Below are 20,951 nucleotides of genomic sequence, written 5' to 3'. Positions count from 1 at the left end.
CATGATGTACCTAAAACTTGCACATCTCAAAACCAAGACCAAATTTTTGGATGACACAAAAAGCAGAAAAAGAAAAGTGCAATCTCTCTACTAAATTTAGGTGTATATTGGTTTTAACATTGTGACCATTCCTAGTTTCATTGTCTGTTTTTTTTTTTTTTTCTTTAGCTTGTTTGCCAGAAATGAGTAATCTGCTGTGCATGGACAGAAGCAAAAACTGTGTTTAGCATTGCTGTGTGAATGCCTCATATATGTCGGGGAAAATAAAGAAATGGGTGTTTCAAATTTGTAAATGAGTTTCATGCGTTTTTATTGAGGTTTATTACAAACACTATTTATGAAATCCACTCACTACGCAGCTAAAGAGTGTACAATTATTATTTTTTTGCAAAACAGAATATGCAAAACTACTACATGATTTATGACTAAATACAAGAAGTGACATGTATGATCATTTTTCTAATTAAGCCTTTTGTAATATGTCCATCTCTTAGGTGCTTTACAGTAGCATTTATATTAAAGTATTTGCAGTTTGAACTTTTTATTTGACTCATCTTGTTGAAAATTATTCTTTAAAGTAACTGTTTATAATAAACACATCCTTATATATAATAAAAAAAAAAGTTGAATTCAAAAGCTACCAAACTTCAGAGAAACTAAGACTTTTTACAAACTAAATTTTTGTAGTCTATAATATGTCCAGTGCATGTACACGCACTAAAGTAATGCTGTAATGGGAAAACACAGGAAACTCGAAATACTTGTGTTTATGCATGAATGTCTACTGTTGTGTTGCAAGATTACATTGACATGTTAAACATTTCATGCTGTTTACACTTCAGGACATGCTGTTTTAGGAAAACAATCAACCTCAGTTGCTCACAGTAACCCCTCCTCATCGCACCACATGTTGTCGATTATTTTCTTATAACTCAGTGTTTTATTTCTTACTTATCCAAATCTACACACAGTATCTCTGAAATATCCAAAATATCCTAATTACTCCACAGGCTTATTTTTGTCAGCCACATAAAGCTCTTTTACTCTGAATCTGTCTGGCTTTTTTTTTCCTCTCGTTGATTTGATTGGTCTGTACTGAAGAATAGAGTCTCATACATAGGATCTATTTGGGTGCTTTTAATGTGTAGCGTCTGGTAATCTGAATTTGATTGGCTAAGGCTGGGCTCGAGGTTTACGTAGACTGGATTTGTAGCGTTTGGGTTTTGGTGTCCTGATGAGCGCTCGATGACCTGAAAGCAAAGATGTTGAGAGTAATCGACAATGTAAGGAGAACGAGTTATGTGCTTAGGAAAATTTCATTTCTCATCACTCTATTAGCTCACCCTATCGTGTCCTGTGCTTCTGGGTGGCGTATGAGAAATAGACGTTGAGAGACAGTCTGTATGCAGGAGAGCAAGAATCGGGCATTAGTACTGGCATCTTTTAGCAAACCTGCAGCTTTCTTTTGAAAGAATAAATGCCAAAGTGTACACAAAGGTTTACCATATAAAAAGTAACAGAAGCTTTCTGTGGGTGTGTGTGGGTGTGGGTGTGTGTGGTTACCTGTCAACACATGACAAGTTTTTACTTGATTGTAGTGAAGTGCCAGTGACAGAACCAGAATAATCAGCAAACTACATACACATACAGGAATGTAGTTGTGCCGAGCTAGAAGAGTGATCAATAAAGATTAGTATTGTGTCTACAAATCTATAGTTAATGGTAATGACCAGTGGTAAAGGTAGTCAAAACCATACACCCTTTTACACTGTATGCATAAATGATGACTTTATGTGTTGGCCTACTCTTACTATAGCATTACATTACATGACTCACAGACCATGAAGAAAAAAAAAAAGTAATTGGTATCAAGGAGGATATAAGAAATCCTCCAAGTCACATGTTCCAGGTCTCCTGTCTAGTATTGTTTCCTCTGAATCATTCAGGACTCTCTACTGATCTAGTGACTATCTTCACTGTAATAGTATTGCATATTATATTGTACTGTATATATTTCATTTGTACAGTATATATTTCACTTTACATGGCAGTAGTGTAACTGCTGTGTGCTGTCTGTCGCTCAGTATTAAATCACTACAGTAATATTTGCACGACTGCTTTAGTATATATTTTTAAACCTGCACATATATATATAAGTGTATATAGCACATTATTATTATTATTATTACTATTATTATTATTATTATTATTATTTCTAATTTCACGGACGTCTGCTGCTTATATCTACAAATGCACTACCACATCGCACTCTTAGACTTTTATTTTTATATATATCTATTTTTACTTTATTTCATGTTAAAATATTCTTAGTATACTTTCTAACTCTTTGCTCCTCTGTGATGAATAAAGTGATCTATCTATCTATCTATCTATCTATGTACGTATACATTCTACACTATTCTATTCTAAAGTGAACTCGATTTATAAGCTACTATCTTTTCTGGTAGTATTTTATAAAATGAGCAGAATGAACAAAATCCATCATAACTCATCAGAAAAATGCTTATTTCAAAACTATGTTTCGTAAAAAACACAATATAATACAACGTTTGTAATAAAAAAAATTAAAATATGACCATTTAAAGCGCTACGTTTCCAGAACTTTGTGCATCAGCTGAAAGTGAGGGGTTTTTGAGACGCACTACACGCATGTGACCAGCAGATGTCGCCCCAGTGAGGCGTTCTAGCGTTTCAAACCAGTGACTCAATCAACGTTTAAACATGAAGCGTAATTTGATTGGTCAATTTCAAATAACGCTTATTTAAGGATTTTGATTGGTTCATTACATCAGTTTTAACGGACGTTGGAGTGTTCGTCACCATTCCGGACTCCAATAACAGAGATTCGGAATTCAGGTAAAAACAACAACAACAACAACAACAAAAAATAGTTAGCTTTAGAATAAAACTTGTAAATGTTGTTTGATATAAAAGGTAGTGACATGTTATTGGTCTTAGCAAGTAACATTAACGTCAACTAGATGTACATTTTTAGGTACTTTTTTTTTTCTTTATTAGCGAAGGCGATCGCTAGCTAGCTGGACAGTTAACCGTTGCTAGGCAACCTTCTATAGCTAACATCTCCTATGTGAACTAAGAAAAGTTTTCACGTAATTTTACCTAAGTTTCTTGTTTAGCAATCTCATTATTATTATTATTATTATTATTATTATAAATTAATAATTTATACTGCTTCAGATTAGACTGAAATACAAGTGAATTGTTAATCCTCAGGACTGTAAAATGTCACAATAATGAATTTTAAAGACAATAACATTTTTTCTACATATACTTAATTTGAGATTTCAGAAGAATGTCACAGAGAATGCTAGGTTTTTAATCCCCATTTTACTGTATTTTTTATGGTGCGTCCCACATTACATGCAGGTTAAAAAAATAAATAAATATTTAATATATTATATATATATATATATATATCATGGCCACGAAATAAGAATTCATTCCCACGACTTATTAATACGTGGCCATGTTTTACTAATTACTAATTTTACTAAACGAGGGAATGAATGAATAAAACATGCTCAATTCTTGAGTGATATATTATTTTTTACCCTCATGTCATTTCCGGGGCTCCATAATTTTTAACTTAATTGCATTTTTTAAATTTTATATGCTTATTCTATTATAAATCTTTTGCTTGTAAAGTGACACTGAATCTTAGATTATTATTCTCAGTGTTATTTATAGTAATAGTAGTACAAAGTCACCCACACTATTAGCATTATCAGGAATTTCAGATTCTACGAATAGGCAAATATAAGAAATGTCTCTTATAAACCTTTGCAGTGTGGGATTTTTTTTTTTTTTTTTTTTTTTTTTTTGACCAGTCTGCACATTTCAGTTATAATCTTTTCAAAATTAATGATAAAACAAACAAACAAACAAACAAACAAAACAAGTATAAAGTTTGGGATAAATTTGAGCTTTTGTCTTTTGAAAGCAGTGTAGAAACATTACTTGGTTTTTATGAGGTGCTGTCCCTGCCAAAATACACTATATTACCAAAAGTATTCGGTCACCTGCCTTGACTCACATATGAACTTAAGTGCCATCCCATTCCTAACCCATAGGGTTCAATATGATGTCGGTCCACCTTTTGCAGCTATTACAGCTTCAACTCTTCTGGGAAGGCTGTCCACAAGGTTGAGGAGTGTGTTTATAGGAATTTTTGACCATTCTTCTAAAAGTGCATTGGTGAGGTCACACACTGATGTTGGTCGAGAAGGCCTGGCTCTCAGTCTCCGCTCTAATTCATCCCAAAGGTGTTCTATCGGGTTCAGGTCAGGACTCTGTGCAGGCCAGTCAAGTTCATCCACACCAGACTCTGTCATCCATGTCTTTATGGACCTTGCTTTGTGCACTGGTGCACAGTCATGTTGGAAGAGGAAGGGGCCCGCTCCAAACTGTTCCCACAAGGTTGGGAGCATGGAATTGTCCAAAATGTTTTGGTATCCTGAAGCATTCAAAGTTCCTTTCACTGGAACTAAGGGGCCAAGCCCAACTCCTGAAAAACAACCCCACACCATAATTCCTCCTCCACCAAATTTCACACTCGGCACAATGCAGTCCGAAATGTACTGTTCTCCTGGCAACCTCCAAACCCAGACTCGTCCATCAGATTGCCAGATGGAAAAGCGTGATTCATCACTCCAGAGAACGCGTCTCCACTGCTCTAGAGTCCAGTGGCGGCGTGCTTTACACCACTGCATCCGACGCTTTGCATTGCACTTGGTGATGTGTGGCTTGGATGCAGCTGCTCGGCCATGGACACCCATTCCATGAAGCTCTCTGCGTACTGTACTTGGGCTAATCTGAAGGTCACATGAAGTTTGGAGCTCTGTAGCAATTGACTGTGAAGAAAGTCGACGACCTCTTTGCACTATGCGCTTCAGCATCCGCTGACCCCTCTCCGTCAGTTTACGTGGCCTACCACTTCGTGGCTGAGTTGCTGTTGTTCCCAAACTCTTCCATTTTGTTATGATAAATCTGACAGTTGACTGTGGAATATTTAGGAGCGAGGAAATTTCACGACTGGATTTGTTGCACAGGTGGCATCCTATGACAGTTCCACGCTGGAATTCACTGAGCTCCTGAGAGTGGCCCATTCTTTCACAAATGTTTGTAAAAACAGTCTGCATGCCTAAGTGCTTGATTTTATACACCTGTGGCCAGGCCAAGTGATTAGGACACCTGATTCTGATCATTTGGATGGGTGACCGAATACTTTTGGTAATATAGTGTATGTCAACTTTGATGCCATTGACTTGCTCGTTATTGTCCAGAACAAGATTTTTACTGCTTGTCGTTATTTGGCCAGTAAAGCAGACAACAGCGACATAAACGGGGGGAAAAGGTTGACCGATCCAAGTGACTGAGACTGACACAAAAAAATAAATGCTGCTACAAAATGACTGTGAGAACGCAAGTACACAAACAGCGGCGTTGTAATAAATGGTGACGAGTATTGTACTGTGCAGTTGACATGTTTCTGGCAGTGATTAAACAGCGTGTGTGTGTGTGTGTGTGTGTGTGTTTATGGTCAGGCGATTAATATTAGCCTGATGAAAAAGAGGAACTGAAATGAAAGTCATAGTGAGAAATAGTCTGTGTGTGTGTGTTACCTTTGTTTGAGAACCGGTTGTTAACATTTCTAGGTGAAGTAGCCTCGTGTCCAACAGCTGCAGTCAGTAATGGTGGAGTTCCAGGTCCTCTAGTCACCTGTGTGTATGTGGGTGAGTGTGTGGGTGTGTGGGCTTGTGTGTTACCTTTAACTGAGATTAGGACATCAGTTATCCCTGGGCCAAAGGTTTGAGGTGCTGCAGTGACCTGAGGGGCTGTTTGTGTTTGAGTGTGTGTGTGTGTGTTGGGGGGTAGGGGGGTAAAAGAAAAAGAGAGAGAACATCATAAAAATTGCATTATCATCCTGTTATGTTCACTTCTTAGCAGTTTTCTTATCTGTTGCTCCCAGCAGTCTGTGTAGATTTCATAGCAATTGTATACTTATAATATTTATTTTTAAAGTCCATAATCTATCGTGCCTTTAGCTCAGTGATGATCAGTATGAACAAGATCCATGGACAGAACCCCAGAGAATGGACGGACATCACTTTTTTAAATTTAGATTTGAACCCTTTTATTTCACTTTGTTGCATTCCATTTCAAAATTACCTAAATGTTATCATCGTGATATAAATAAGATTCTTATCATAATTATAAATTATTAGGATTTTTCACGTTTATAGGAGAAACTTCCAAGCACATACAGTTTTGAGGTAGAATAAAAAGCTTCTCCTTAATCACTCCTTATACAAAAATGTATGTGTCAGTTTAAATTTTGTGACCCATTGATGGCCCTTGAACATTCATCTGCTCAACTCTGTGTGTGCTGTTTCTTCAAAATCAGTCTGGATACATGTTTCTTGTGCAGGTCTGTAAACTCTGTAAAAGTACAGCAGTAAAGGCTCTCATTGCCAGACCTGCAAAAGTATAGAAATTCATAGCGGGGCTTTTTGTTGGTGTTGCTGCTGTTCAAAAGAAAGAGATTTGGATATTCTGTATTCAGAGCAAGAACCAAGACACAAAGGATCAACATTTTGTGCCCTAATCCAGCCTTCTGAATGTATATCACATTTCATAATTTAGTTTTTAATGAGATAGGTGATCTTTTCATTAAACACACACACACGCACACGTGCACACACACACCAGAAACATAGAATGAGCAATGGATAAAACAGTAAGTAACAGTAACAGTAAAACAATAAAACAGGAAACTAATTTTTAGTATTGTAAAATGAGTCATTTTTCACCCAGATGGAAAAAATAATGGTTATATTAATATTATGTAACTAAGAATTCTTACCATCTTGCACTTTAATGATCACTTCTTGATAAGTGTCAATGCCAGATCTCTCTACTCCGCACCAGTACTGCCCCTCGTCTGACTTCATCAGCCTTTTGATACTGACAGTAAATCGTCCTCCTCTGTCATATAGAGAGTATCGTCCCTTCTTGGCTATTCTCCCCACTCCTACAGATCGGATGAGGACATCTTTGTCTCTGCACTCAAGGCTGCAGAAGTATTTTATGTTTGTTGTGGCCCACGAGTGTGAACAGGTGAAGTTGAGCTGCTCGTTCTCTGTGCCCGTCAGCCTAAGAACAGCCGAAATCTCTCTCTGCACAGCTGGAGAGATGGACGAAAATGCAAACTCACCAACATTATCATGTTCTGAAGGAAAACCAATGATTAGCAGGAAACTCACCAAAAAAGAGCCAGCTGAAGACAGAGAGCTTCATTCTGAGCATCATCAACCTGACACTACAACCATGCAAGAAGTTAAAAGCATGATGGATGGTTTCGGCCGTTCTGGGTGTGAGATGAATGGTTTCATTATGAATTCACACTTCTCTGACCGATTTAGAAGGTCTAGACACACTTCTCTTTTTTTATTGTGTACTAATCATATGGTATGACCCACAATCCTTGTTTCTTGCAGGTATAGAGTTTTTTTCTGTATTATTAACTATTGTGATTTGAAATCATGATGGTGATCAGGTGCACTTCTCTTAAACCGAACATCTTATCAACCCCCCCCCCTTTTTCGTTCCAGTTTGGTCTTGCCAGTTCTCACCCACCAGCCAGCCACCCACATCTTTTTCGTACTGCTGCTCATAACACATTGGGAGGAAAGTGCTATCTGCCCTCTTCCGCAAACATGAGCTCACAGATGCCTGCAACTGGCTAGTGTCACCCTTCCCACCCATAGAGCCGGGCCAGTTTTTTTTCCGTTACACCCAGCTGTGGAATCATCTGGATTTAAAGTTGAAATTTAATCCACACAGAACACAGATGAAAAAATGTGTATAAAAAGATAGATGATAGACCTTTTGACACTTTCATGTTACGAATGTGTAAGTTTAATTAGTAGTGTTTCAAAACTTCCAGGAATTAGGGCAAATACATCCATACTTGAGCATTCACTCATTTACCACCATTGTGCTTGTGTGAAAGAAATGGCTATGTACTATTCACCGAGATGAGGATGAGCAGTTTAGGCAGCGTGTACATCTGTAGCCAGTATTTCAAAGAATCTGACTACTCAGAATCTGGCAGTAGCTAGCTATATTAGCTGTGATTGTAACAATCACCCATAAAATCTTGTTATCATAATAGCCTGGCTGAGCATTGTCTTCACAAGCTAGGGAAAACTGGACTACTGATCAGAAGGTCATGAGTTCAAACCCTCAACTGCTTAAATGTATAAATGAGAAAAATGTAAGTAGCTCTGGATAAGAGTATCTGCCAAATGCCAGAAATGGAAATTCCACTTTTGTGCCACTGCGACCAAAGACAGCAGACAACAAAGTTCTGGCAGTGTGAGAAGTTTCTGATTAAAATCTCAAGAGTGTGAGCACCTTTGATGGTCATCTAAATGCTACCAATAGGAGGATGCCACAGGATAGTGATAAATAGGGAAGTGGAAAAGTCAAACCAAAAGGAAACATAATGGACAGAAAAATATTGTTACCTCAAATTCACGTTGAAGAACGTTTGTGTTTATGCATTTTCTGTACGAGCCTGTATCACACTGATCGTTATAAGCAGAATTTTCTTTAATCACAGGCCAAGATTTTATGGGGATCATCTCATTCAGTGTGGCAAATAACCATTGTAACCATTTCTTTAATTATTACTACTTTCATTGATATGACTATACAACAAACACCAAATATTGTCTTGCAAAAAATCTAAAATTGCCCTTTTTTTCAGATAATTTGAAATTAAAGTATTATAGAAGAAAACACACTCACTTATGCATACATACGTACACAAAAATGTTTCCTTGTTAAATATACTTAGAAAAATAAAATACAAGGTATTTCAAAAACAGAAATACCATACCCATAACCCACACTATATGGCCAAATGTATGTGCACACCTGACCATCACACCATAAGCCCATTCCAAAGCCATTGAAATTAACACACAGTTGGTCTCCCCTTTGCTGTTATAATAACCTTCCCTTTTCTGGGAAGTCTTTCCACTAGATTTAACTGTAGCTGTGGGAATTTGTGCTACATTACATTAGTGAGGTGAGGAGGTCTGTGGTGCAGTTGGTGTTCCACTTCATCCCAAAGGTGTTCAGTGGGGTTGAGGTCAGGGCTCTGTGCAGGACACTCGAGTTCTTCTCCAAACTTGGCAAACCATGTCTTCATGGAGCTCGCTTTGTGCACAGGGGCATTGTTATGCTGGAACAGGTTTGGGCTTCTTAGTTCCAGTGAAGCGAAATTGTAATAAAATTGAAACAGCATACAAAGACTTTCTATACAATTGTGTACTTTGTGGTAACAGTTTGGGGAAGAACCACATGTGTGTGATGGTCAAGGTCAGGGGTGTGTGATGGTCAGGGTGGATTCTCTAACAGAGCCCTGACCTCAACCCCACTGAACACCTTTGGGATGAAGTGGAATACCAGTTGCACCGCAGACCTCCTCACCTCACTAATGTAATGTAGCACAAATTCCCACAGCTACAGTTAAATCTAGTGGAAAGCCTTCCCAGAAAAGTGGAGGTCATAGAGTGTATAATTGTAAACTGTGAATAAATCAGTTTAAAGGGTTATTACAAACTGGGCTGGATTTAATATACAAATATCTATGCATTAAAAGCTAACTAAGTTGCTGCCTTGTAAATAATAATAACGATGATAATAATAATCCTGAGTTTTGTGACTGTGAAGCACAAGTCCTTAAAAATAAATGCAGTCAAATGCTCCACATACTGTCTGCCATTTTTTGCAAACTTAGCATTTCAGAGAGGACAAATCTATTTACTTGTACAATTTAAAATGACCCAAAAAGCTGTAGGTGTGAAAATATTAATAACAATATTATCCAGTTAAGTCAATACTGGACATACAATAGAATTTTGGAGTAAAAATGTTTTCTGTAAGTTATACCCTTTTAATAGAAGTCATCTTGTTGTTTAAGTGGTGATTACAGTTGTATATGGTTGCAGTTGTGTTAAGGATATGATGCAGTAAGTTGATGTAACACAAGAAAGTCTATTCCCAAGTACTTTTACAATGTTTTGAAAAACCTGATTGATGGCCCAAGGTTATGGATCTTGAAGTTTACTAAGTTGCATCCGAAAAGGGAATGTGGTTTGGTTCTGCTGATTGAAGTGTTTGGAGTACTTAAAACAATTATCCACTAGGTTTCTTTTGTATTTCAGGAGGAATGATCTACAAAATAGTCATACAGAAAATGTGGAATTATGAAAATAATGGATGTGGTTTATATCCAACCAATAGCTTGTCTTCTTTCCTTAGCTGTAGTTTCAATTGCCCATAATTGGGTAACTGTTCAGGTCACGTTCATCCTGAACAGAATCTTGGAATTTTGTTTACTTCAGCTGCTGTAAATCACTGACAAATCTTCAAATGCAGGAGCAGCAGACCTGCACAAAAAGAAACACATCTGAAAGTATTCAACTAGATGAAGCAATATTAATGTGTACAAGCATTAATTAGATTAAATTTTATTAAAGTGGCCAAAGAACTGATTTACACATTCTGATCATATTGGATTCTCTAACCTGTAGGCAGCACCAGTGCGATTAAATCTGACATTGGCATACTGATCATCATCCTTTAGCGTCTTTTCCACCCCTCTGTCATGCTGGTGCTGGACAGTAGCATACTGAACCTCCTCAGCAGCCCCAGAGTCAGCAGTTTGCAATGGAGAACTTTCTGCCCTCCGGGGATCACTCTGGTGCTGGATACTGGCATACTGAACATCATCCTGACTGAACAGATCTGGATCAGGTCTTGGATTGTTGGTTGCAGCACTCAAGTTCTCACTGCTGTAGATATTTTCCTACAGTGGGGAAAATACATTTTGCAGGTAATAAACAAGCAAATCATCTTGCAGCGAGAGCGTTAGGTGGCTAGGTGTGTTTGTGTGGGTCATAATAGACCCTGGCTAGTGTCTAGTCTCTTTGGTGTACTTATAGCTGGCTACAAGCTTAAAAATATTAATAGTTATTTGGATATGCGGGTATACACACACTTCCAAACTCTAGTTTTAAATGAGAAAACAAACACCATAAAACAGTGAGCTTTCTGGAACAACCTACAGTGGAATGAAAATAATTTTCTGAGAGTGTTGTTTGAAAACAGTGTCCACTTGCAATGTCAGTGGCTTCTTGTAAAAGTAGGTGGCTTTTTGCTATGTTTAGTGAATAAAATGTCCTAATTTTCTATAAAAAGGTAGAACTCATGTTTGCAAGACTAGACCCTGACCGCTGCTCTTTTGGGTTATGCGGATGCTCTTTGTGTAATGTTGATTATTACTACAACTTTCTACAGCCGTTTATGTTGTGCTGTTTTCCAGCATGAGGTGTAATATGCATATGCCCATTTTGTTAAGGAACATAGCTATCCAACATCTTAATCAAAAGGTGACATGAGGAAATCACAGCTAGCAAGGGTAGAGGGTAAAGGACATCTTTAGCCTGACTGACCGTTTTTACCACTGCATTTGTTAAACTGGCTATTTGCCCAACATGATCTTTGCAAATAAGAATTAGGGAAAAAAAGAAAAAACATTTCCACATTGTTTTGGCAACAGACATTTTTGGTTTCATAAAGTTGTTGGAGGCAGAAAAAAACCCTTTTGGGCCAAAACTCGCTCTCTCTCAATATATATATATATATATAATATACAATGTGTGTGTGTTGAGAGAGAGAGAGAGAGAGAGTGAGTTTTGGCCCAAAAGGCAATTTGCCAGAATTCCAGTGGTTTTTCCCACACCTCCACACATAAACTGTGGTTAAAAAAAGGAGAATGATCTTAAAAAGGAATGACAAAAAAAAAATTAGTATCAAAGCACTAAGTCACACTGCCATTCCATAGTGTTTTAGTTGACTTGCCTGACTTGACTTGGCATCTTCAGCTGAACCTCCCCTTTTCTTTCTCCTAAAAGTAATAATAATGTTATGGTTCAAGTTGCAAACATTCAGCTATTGAAAAATGTTGATAAAAAAGATGCATATATTACCTCATATGTAAAACACCAATGATGGCAAATAAACATCCACATCCAACCATGACTCCAAGAACTACATACAGAACTACACTTGTGCCCCCTGTGTGCAGACAAATATTAGTCAGCTATAACTCATTCAGCTTTATCAATGCTACAAAGTGTTATTTGTTATAATAACTGTATTACCCTTTAAAGTGAGCGGCACTGCAGCTGCTGTCTGATTCCCATATTTATTCTGAGCTACACAGTAAAACCATCTACTGCTGTTGAACCTCAATGTGAAGCTGTAATTGTGTCCAGATCCTACAGGTGAGCTTTCATCCACCTTATACCAGGTGTAGGTCTGCACAGGTGGGTTAGCATCACTGCTGCAGGTCAGAGTCACTGAACTGCCCTCCACTATCTCACCAGAGTGACTGATGGACACTGAGACATTCTTAGGAGGATCTAGAAAAAAAAGGGGCAATAACAGAAACTTGAGAATATTTAAGTGAGAACCAGTGGCTCAGTGGATGTCAGCCAGCCGCCTGCACAATCAACCACTCACACAAAACATTTAAAGTTGCTCCATCAGAGTATTTCTCTCCATATTGATTGCTGGACTTGCACTTGTAATCTCCACTGTCCTCAGAGCTGATCTTGTTAATGGTGTAGGTTTTTTCTTTGCTTTTAAATAATGTTCCTTTAAACCAGTTATACTCTACTGGATTAGCATCACTGCTGCAGGTCAGAGTCACTGAACTGCCCTCCACTATCTCACCAGAGGGACTGATGGACACTGAGACACTCTTTGGAGGATCTGAAAAATACAAAACATAACAAAACACAAGATATTTAAGTTTTAAAGCAAAATATGTGTATGAATGTCAGCAAGTTTTATTATCTCGAACTGTGCAAAACTTACACAAAACATTTAAAGTTGCTCCATCAGAGTATTTCTCTCCGTATCGATGTCTGACCTTGCACTTGTACTCTCCACTGTCCTCAGAGCTGATAGAGGAGATGGTGTAGGTTTGTCCTGTTCTTACAGAGGATGTTCCTTTATACCAGGTGTAAGTCTGCACAGGTGGGTTAGCATCACTGCTGCAGCTCAGAGTCACTGAACTGCCCTCCACTATCTCACCAGAGGGACCGATGGACACTGAGACTCTCTTTGGAGGATCTAGAGATAGAAACACAAACTGCGCAGTATGAAGGGTTTTTGTTTTTTAATAATCAGACTATAAAAGTCATCATTACTTCATGTTTTACAGTAGTAATGCATTAATTTATGTAAAAAGCAACAGCAGAGAAATTACTGAAAAGTACCACAAAGTCACAAACAGTAACTTTAATTATATGTTCTTTTGGTCATGTTACAGTTAGAAAAAAAGTGATATGATGCAACTAAAATAGTATGTATTCCAGTATACACAGACATGTATGCTAATATTCAAATGTTCTAGTGTGCAAGTACATCAGCATGCTAATACTAAAGTATGCTAATATTACATGTATGCTAATATTAAAGTATTCTATTACTGTGCAGGTATGCTAGTATGTGAATACACATGCATGCTAATGTTCAAATATTCTAGTGCGCAAGTATGCAAATACACATGTACACTAATATTCTAGTATGCTAGTATGCTAATAAACTCTAGTACTCTAAAGTACTCTAGTTTGCAAGTATGGTGGTACAAAGGAAACACTTTTCATTATCTTTCAGATTACTGAGGATCAGGAAGTTATATAATGGACCGTAATGAATCATCATTAACTCACACAGGACATTCAGAGACGCAGCAGTAGAGGACTGAACTCCGTGTTTATTTTCAGCCTGGCACGTGTATTCTCCACTGTCCTCAGAGCTGATAGAGGAGATGGTGTAGGTTTGTCCTGTTCTTATAGAGGATGTTCCTTTATACCAGGTGTAGGTCTGCACAGGTGGGTTAGCATCACTGCTGCAGCTCAGAGTCACTGAACTGCCCTCCACTATCTCACCAGAGGGTCTGATGGACACTGAGACTCTCTTTGGAGGATCTAGAGATAGAAACACAAACTGCAGGGTATGAAGGGTTTTCTTTTTTAATAATCAGACTATGAAAGCCATCATTACTTCATGCTTTACTGCAGTAATGCATTAATTTACTTAAAAAGCAACAGCAGTGAAATTACTGAAAAATGTCAGAAAATCACAAACAGTAACTTAATTATATGTTCTTTTGGTCATGTTAGAGTTAGCAAGAAACACATGATGCAACTGAAATAATGTGTGTTCTAGTATACACAGACATGTATGCTAATATTCAAATGTTCTAATGTGCAAGTATGTCAGCATGCTATGTATGCTCATGTATGCTAATATTAAAGTATTTTAGTGTGTAGATATTCTAGTATGCTAATACTCATGTATGCTAATGTTCAAATATACTAGTGTGCAATTATGCTAGTCCACAGTTAGCTGCTGTGAAAGTATGTGAGTCTGTATGTTTGCTTTATATTCTGCAAGTGTGCCTGTATTTAAGTATACTAGTACTCAAGTATAGGAGTATTTAAGTACACAATTATTCTAGTTAGCAAGTGTGCAAGTATGCTAGTACATAAATATTCTAGCAGGTGTAAGTGTGCAGTACAGTACCATTTTACCTGTGGATTCAGCATGAAGTTTTAGTGTTGCTAGTTATATGAGTGAATGAATAAATGTACTTACACTGGACATCAAGAGTGACAGCAGGGGAGCGATAACTTTGTCCCTGTACAGAACAGCTGTAGCTGCCTGCATCCCTCTGACTGACTGATGGCAGACGGAGCGGATTGAAGGAGGAGGCGGAGGATGAACGAATTCCATTTTTGTACCAGGTGAATGTCGGAGTGACAGTCAGGCTGCAGGTGGTTTTACACGTGAGAGTGACTTCAGCTCCCTCAACCACACTATCAGGAATCATCTCCACCTGAAGCTCTGTGAATGAGAGGAAAGACGGAAACATGCAGTGCAGCCTGTGGACATTATTGTCTGTTCTCCTGTTTATAACTTTTATTATTTAGCTTGACATTATATTTATTTACATTATATATTTAGATGACATTAGACTTTCATTAGAGAGGTAACTATAACTCCACATTCAGATTTCTGTAAAGATGCTCTGTGACACATTCTGTTGTTAAAAGCACAAATCAAAATAAATAAATTTATAAATCGAATAAATAAATAAAGCTGGCTCATGTTCATGATGGTTCTCTATAATTAGCTGTCAGTGGCTGAGGGATTAGTGATGCCATTTTATGGAAGCAAGTCATTCATTGTTCTGTTTAATGTTAAATAAATATTAATCCACTTTGTCTTTCTAATATTTCTGGTGTCTGGATCCACTTCGACCCTGACCAGGATAAAGCGGTTACTGAATAGAGGAATGAGGGAATGCTACTGCATGTAGACTGAAACACACATTTCAAAAGTAGTTGCTCAGTTAATCAGTCGGTTAGGAGATGCTGAATATCATGGGTACAGTAAATACTTTGTATGACTACCTCAATTTTGTTGAACTAATATGGCGCTGATATTCTACACTTTTCTCTACAGATCACATCAAACACCAATCCAAGAGATTTTTGGAAATTTGCAAATGAAACTAAAATTGAATTTAAACCATGTAGCTACTTGCAGCTCAGATTGAGCCACCGCTCATAAAGTACAATACATTACCATTTTACTATTCAGAAATATATTTTAATTATTAATTCTTTGTGATTCATTGCAAACATTCGCAACATATTTAATTATTAAACATGAGTAGTTGTTTATATATTTGGGGAGAGTAAGTACTGTGGAGCTTCTTCTGCACGTGTGTGAGGTGGTGTCTGTGGATGCCCAAACACCTGTCTCTGTGTTTGTTGAAGTCCATAGTACTTTTTAGGCCTTTTTAGGATTGCACTCTGAAGCAATATTTTCACACGAGCTAGGAGAAATGTATCCTGTGCTACTACACAAAATATTAAGGTCACCCACCATGTGTACAACAACCACGATTCTCATACATGACCTCTAATCAAGCTTCTCTCTTCACAGTCACCTGATTACTAATGACTCTCACCTGTCTGCAGTCAGACTACTCTCTTTAAATAGCAGTACCAAACACACTTTACCACTTCTCACTCCAGTACTGTGTCTGTAGCGAGTCTAAGCCTTTCTTATTGAGCTGTTAGTGATGTCAAAATCAAGCTGTCTAAAGCATTACATCAGCTAATATCTAAAAAAGCGGGAAAAAAAGGTTCATCGCTCGAAGCCTTTAAACACTTTGCACACTTGTGACACCTGGTGGTCAATATAATGAAGTGCAACTGTTACTGTACCGCGTGGTTTTGGGTTACAGTTAATAAATCTGTGTTATTCTTTTTCATATAGAATGAATAGAATTTTAAAAATCATTTCATAATTGTAAAATATCTGTTTATAGCAAATCTACCAAGTAACACACACAACTGTATTCATTCATATTTAACCCAGACCTACTTTCTCTTGCCATTAAAAATATTTGCTCACATGGTACTGAGGAGGCTGGAAAACATTAACTTGGCAAGTGTTCACATTAATATTAACTAAAGCTAATGCTAGCTCTCACAAAGCTGTTCATTGAGATAAATGTTTTCTTTGTAGAAGTTTTAAGTTCTTTAATGGAAAATCGTGGTAAACGTGTTGTAATTCTAATTTTTTTTTTTTTAAATGATGAATAAAGTACAGTGTGTTATTTCAGCTGATGTGACTTACCTGTGACAGAAAGGTTAACTCCATCTTTACCTTGATACTTTCCTTCAGCGAATGTTGTTATGAATCTGAAGTAGTATTTGCCTTGGTCCTGTTCTCTCACATCACTCAGTCTGAGACTGCAGTCACGCCGTTTGTCTCCGAGGTACTGAACCCTGCCTCTGTACTTTGGATCTGAAGTCAGATCAGGAGGCTCTTTATCTGTAACTAACTCTCTGCTCCAGAAAGCTTTGTTAACTGAGTAACCAGCTGGATATGTGTATCTGCAGCCCACGGTCACTGTAGATCCCTTTAGAGCACAGATGGAGCTCTGTGTGTAATAAACACCCCAGTCCTGAGAAACAACAACTCCTGCAACACAGAAATGCAGAAATGTGATGATAATACATGTACGGGTCTCAAACAGTAAGAAAGCCTGCATAAACTCTCCACTGCAAAAATCTGAGCTCATTTATAACTAAAAGCACACAGTGAGAAGCTCCACAGGTCATGCAGTACAGCAGGAGAGAGAGAGAGCTGCAGAAAAGAGGAACTTAACACAGAACTGCTGATGCTGAACAACCACTAACAGCATAAAGCACAAAGATAAATTAAAAATATGCACATTTATATACATTTATGAAAATCAAACCGTTTTATTTGCAAATAACTCACCTGAAACCATGAGCAGAAACAGCAGAGAAAGAGGAGGAGTCAGTCTGAGTGACATCATCAATGCTGCCTGTATAATCATCACAGATGGAAAATACTGTTCAGGTTTAATGCCATAAAAACAGCTTTAAATCTGTAGTGTGTTTATAATTGTAAAGCAAAGTGCTGTGGGTTTTCACCTGCAGTTACATTAACTATCCATTACAGGTTTCCTTTCTTTCTTTTAGAAAGAATCATTTAAGTGAATCAGACGAATCGATTCCCAAATGTGAACGAATCAAAATATTTTTACACAATAATTGAAACAATCTGGGTTTAAAAATTTTTTTTGCTATTCTGTTTTACAGAATTCATTTATCTAAGTCTTTGAATCATAACATTTCCATCCTTTACTGTGCACAGTGTTTAGTTGTGTGTAGTCCCAATGAGTAGTGATTCAACTGAATCAAACTCACAAAACTTGATTCACTGCAACAAATCCTTGAATCAATTCAGTAGAAATGAGATGAAATACTTATCACTTGCTTGTGGCAAAAAAGTAAAAGCAATACAATAATGAAACACAGAAAAAAAGGAGCACAGAACACAAAAATACATTTAACTTTATAATATAGATAAAGAACTAGTCTACTTTTAATGAGAAAAAGTTTCATATTGCTTTGAGACAATGTTTTGTAATAGAAATGACTAAAAAGTCAACTAAGACTTGACTTATAAAGTTTATGGTTTAATTTCAGATCATAAGCGAATAAATTAGTAACTGACTTATAAAATTCAAACGGAATAAATTGCTTAAAAAAAAAAAAAAAACTTTCTGACCTCATTAAGAGATGTTTATCTCCTGCATCCAGAGGAAAAAGCACAGAAATAAGAGGAGCAGCTCTGAGGGTTTAAACTGTTAAACAAGTTAAAACGTGTTGCTGTTTCTTTTTTACAGACTGGCATGTTTCTTCCTCTTTTTTTGCTGAATTAATCCTTCCTTCCTCTATATGTTAAGAAATACCCAAAACACTTACAGTTAAATCTCTTCTTAAATTTTTACTCTCTGTTTTTGTTGTTGTTTTTCTGAAACTACTCTTTTCCTGATTGGAAATCACACTAGAGACACAGCCTGTCTTTTCAACTGTATTTATATACTTATAATATTTATTTCTAAGTAAGCTTTAAGTATGTAATCATGAAGGTTATGTGTCAGTGTGCTGTATGTGTATATATATTTTATTCATTGATTAATCCATTTATTTATTTATTTTATATAACTTTTTGCTGCTGTTCTTATGTGTTGTTACTATTATCACATACTATGTGTTACTATGGAAACGGGTCATACCACTTCCCTGCACAATAGGGGGGGCTCGCCGCGATACTCTGTATTTACGTTACTTTAAGAGCGACCAGGCGATGGGTGATGTTTAGTTATCGCTTGTGACATGTGTATTAAACATTTTCAACATGTGCTGTTATTTTATAAACGATATTACTGTCTTTTAGGAGATTATTAACTGTGTTGAAGCTCCGCTGTAGCTCAGTGCTGATTCAGGATCAGTTTCCTCTCTTGCTTATAGAGATGTTGGTCACAAAAACTGACCCCAGATCAGCGCTCTTCTCCCACTCACACAAGGCTCATGATGACCAAATATGATAAACATGTTTATTGTAGCAGTGTGACATGTGATGGCATCTAACTTTTATTCACAATGGCCGTTATACAAAAGCATTATTTTTAAGTAAGCATTTTAAAGTAAAACTCGAACAGGATCACCTACTATAACATTTGTGTTGCTTCGTTCACTGTGGATGACGTCATTTCCTGTGTGCAATAATTAGGAGAGAAGAGAAAGGCTGAAAAATGACTCTTTCTACTTCCTTTGTGTTTGAGCATTTATCTACCACAGTATGTTATACACAACTTTAGTAGGAGATATAAAGCTGTTGTGTTCAGCTAATCCTATAAATCTGTATTCAGTATCAGGTAAATGGTAGGCCGTTAATTGGTAGGCAGGTAAATGGTAGACAGGTAATTGGTATACAGCACCATGTTATTAGCCTACCTGATTTGGTAAAATGTATTTAAGCAATTAAAAATTTCATTTTTGCACAATGACAATAAAGTTGAATCTAATCTAATCTATATCTTTAAAAAAAAAAAAAAGGTTCATTACTCGAAGCTTTAAACACTGCAGGAGATATCCAGCCTCCCAGGGACTGCTGGGGCCATGCCCCATATCAAAAAAGGATTCTTGCTTCAGAGCCAAATATATTTTGAGAACTTGTCAAACCTCAAACCCAAAGAGAAGAAATGGCTCATGTTTTTCCCGGTTCACCTGTGGGGCCCACCCTTGGTCGCCAAGGAAACCATGGGCCTAGGAAGCACAGCTGAGTTCATTTGTTTAATGAGAGTGATTTATGGGAAGAGGGACTTTTATTTCGACCTTGAAAAATAGGGGGCAGTCGTGGCCTAATGGTTAGAGAGTCTGACTTGTAACCCAAAGGTGAACCTGAACCCTCAATACCAAGTGCAAAAGCGCTTAAGCAACCGGCAGCACGACATGCACTTCCAGGTTATGTCTTTGTTTATGTTGCCACTTGGGTTTTTGTTTTGATTCATGTCCTGTCTCCACCCATGTCTTGTCATTGGTTTTGTCCCTAATGTGTCTTGATCATTCACACCTGTTTCCATTTACCTTTGATCAGTTTGTATATTTTTTGACATATGGGGGGTTTGTATATTGTTCAGTGTTTCGCCACCTGACTGTCATGGATAGGCTGGAAAGGACTAGGGACTACGATTCCCATCAGCCACTGCACCAGATCACATGTCTGGGTTCACCTATTTCACGTTTTTGGTTAATTAGAACTAGTATATATAGTCACGTTTTGCACTGCACTGGTTGTCTTGCGTTTGTCTTTCTTTATCTTGTTATGCTTCTAGTCTCATGTTTATTGTTTCATTTTTATGTCTCTTAGTCCTGTTGCCCTGCCACAAGTTCCATAGTTCTTGTTTGTGTTCTGTTTTTGATTTAAATTAAACTTTAAACTTTTATCTGCACTTGCATTCATTTTGAGTGCGAGTATGAAAATCTAACTGAGTAATTTTTATTTCAGATTGCTACATGTTAACCTGCTGAACACTGACATCTGTAGCCTACTGTAGCCTACTACCCCACATTAGCTAAACATCTGTATACTGTAACTGACGACACTGCAGTGTATATGTGTGTATTACTAGCACAGATTTAAACATAATGTTCGTTAGGCTAAATTGAGAACTGATCTCTCATGTGATTAACTAACTGTCTATGGAGCCAAAGGTCTAACGTTAACTTAGAAAGTGACTCAACTTTCTTACAAGTTGTTCAGGAAACCTAAACCTGATGCTAAACCTTAAAACTCACTTCAACTATGATGTTTTCAGCAATTGCAAAAAGAGCTCATGTAGCTGTGGAAATATTCTCTCTTCTTCT

At 37.2% G+C, this 20,951-nt stretch overlaps 2 protein-coding genes across 3 annotated transcripts; both read right to left on the bottom strand.

The window, feature by feature from the left end:
• Positions 1–5,592: 5,592 nt before the first annotated feature.
• Positions 5,593–7,596, bottom strand: LOC113537428 (CMRF35-like molecule 1). Its single transcript, XM_034300188.2, has 3 exons — positions 7,305–7,596; positions 6,905–7,225; positions 5,593–5,876 (listed from the first exon to the last, which is right to left on the bottom strand). The coding sequence occupies exons 1-3, from the start codon at positions 7,348–7,350 to the stop codon at positions 5,596–5,598; spliced, it is 648 nt and encodes a 215-aa protein (XP_034156079.2). The 5' UTR covers positions 7,351–7,596; the 3' UTR covers positions 5,593–5,595.
• A 1,853-nt stretch (positions 7,597–9,449) lies between these two features.
• On the bottom strand, positions 9,450–18,441 carry LOC113537396 (B-cell receptor CD22). Of its 2 annotated transcripts, XM_026931854.3 has the most exons (12): positions 18,307–18,441; positions 17,491–17,557; positions 16,840–17,187; positions 14,785–15,033; positions 13,857–14,114; positions 12,997–13,254; positions 12,640–12,891; positions 12,279–12,539; positions 12,105–12,192; positions 11,977–12,022; positions 10,641–10,921; positions 9,450–10,502 (listed from the first exon to the last, which is right to left on the bottom strand). In XM_026931854.3, exons 2-12 carry the CDS (start codon positions 17,546–17,548, stop codon positions 10,454–10,456), a joined length of 2,148 nt encoding a protein of 715 aa, XP_026787655.3. In that variant the 5' UTR covers positions 17,549–17,557; positions 18,307–18,441; the 3' UTR covers positions 9,450–10,453. The 2 variants fall into 2 exon arrangements, with proteins under 2 accessions (XP_026787655.3, XP_053085824.1); XM_053229849.1 differs by lacking the exon at positions 12,997–13,254.
• Between the last annotated feature and the right edge of the window lie 2,510 nt (positions 18,442–20,951).

Source organism: Pangasianodon hypophthalmus, chromosome 26 (assembly GCF_027358585.1).
Source record: "Pangasianodon hypophthalmus isolate fPanHyp1 chromosome 26, fPanHyp1.pri, whole genome shotgun sequence".
NCBI lineage: Eukaryota > Metazoa > Chordata > Actinopteri > Siluriformes > Pangasiidae > Pangasianodon > Pangasianodon hypophthalmus.
This window is presented reverse-complemented; position numbering and strand designations above follow the sequence as displayed.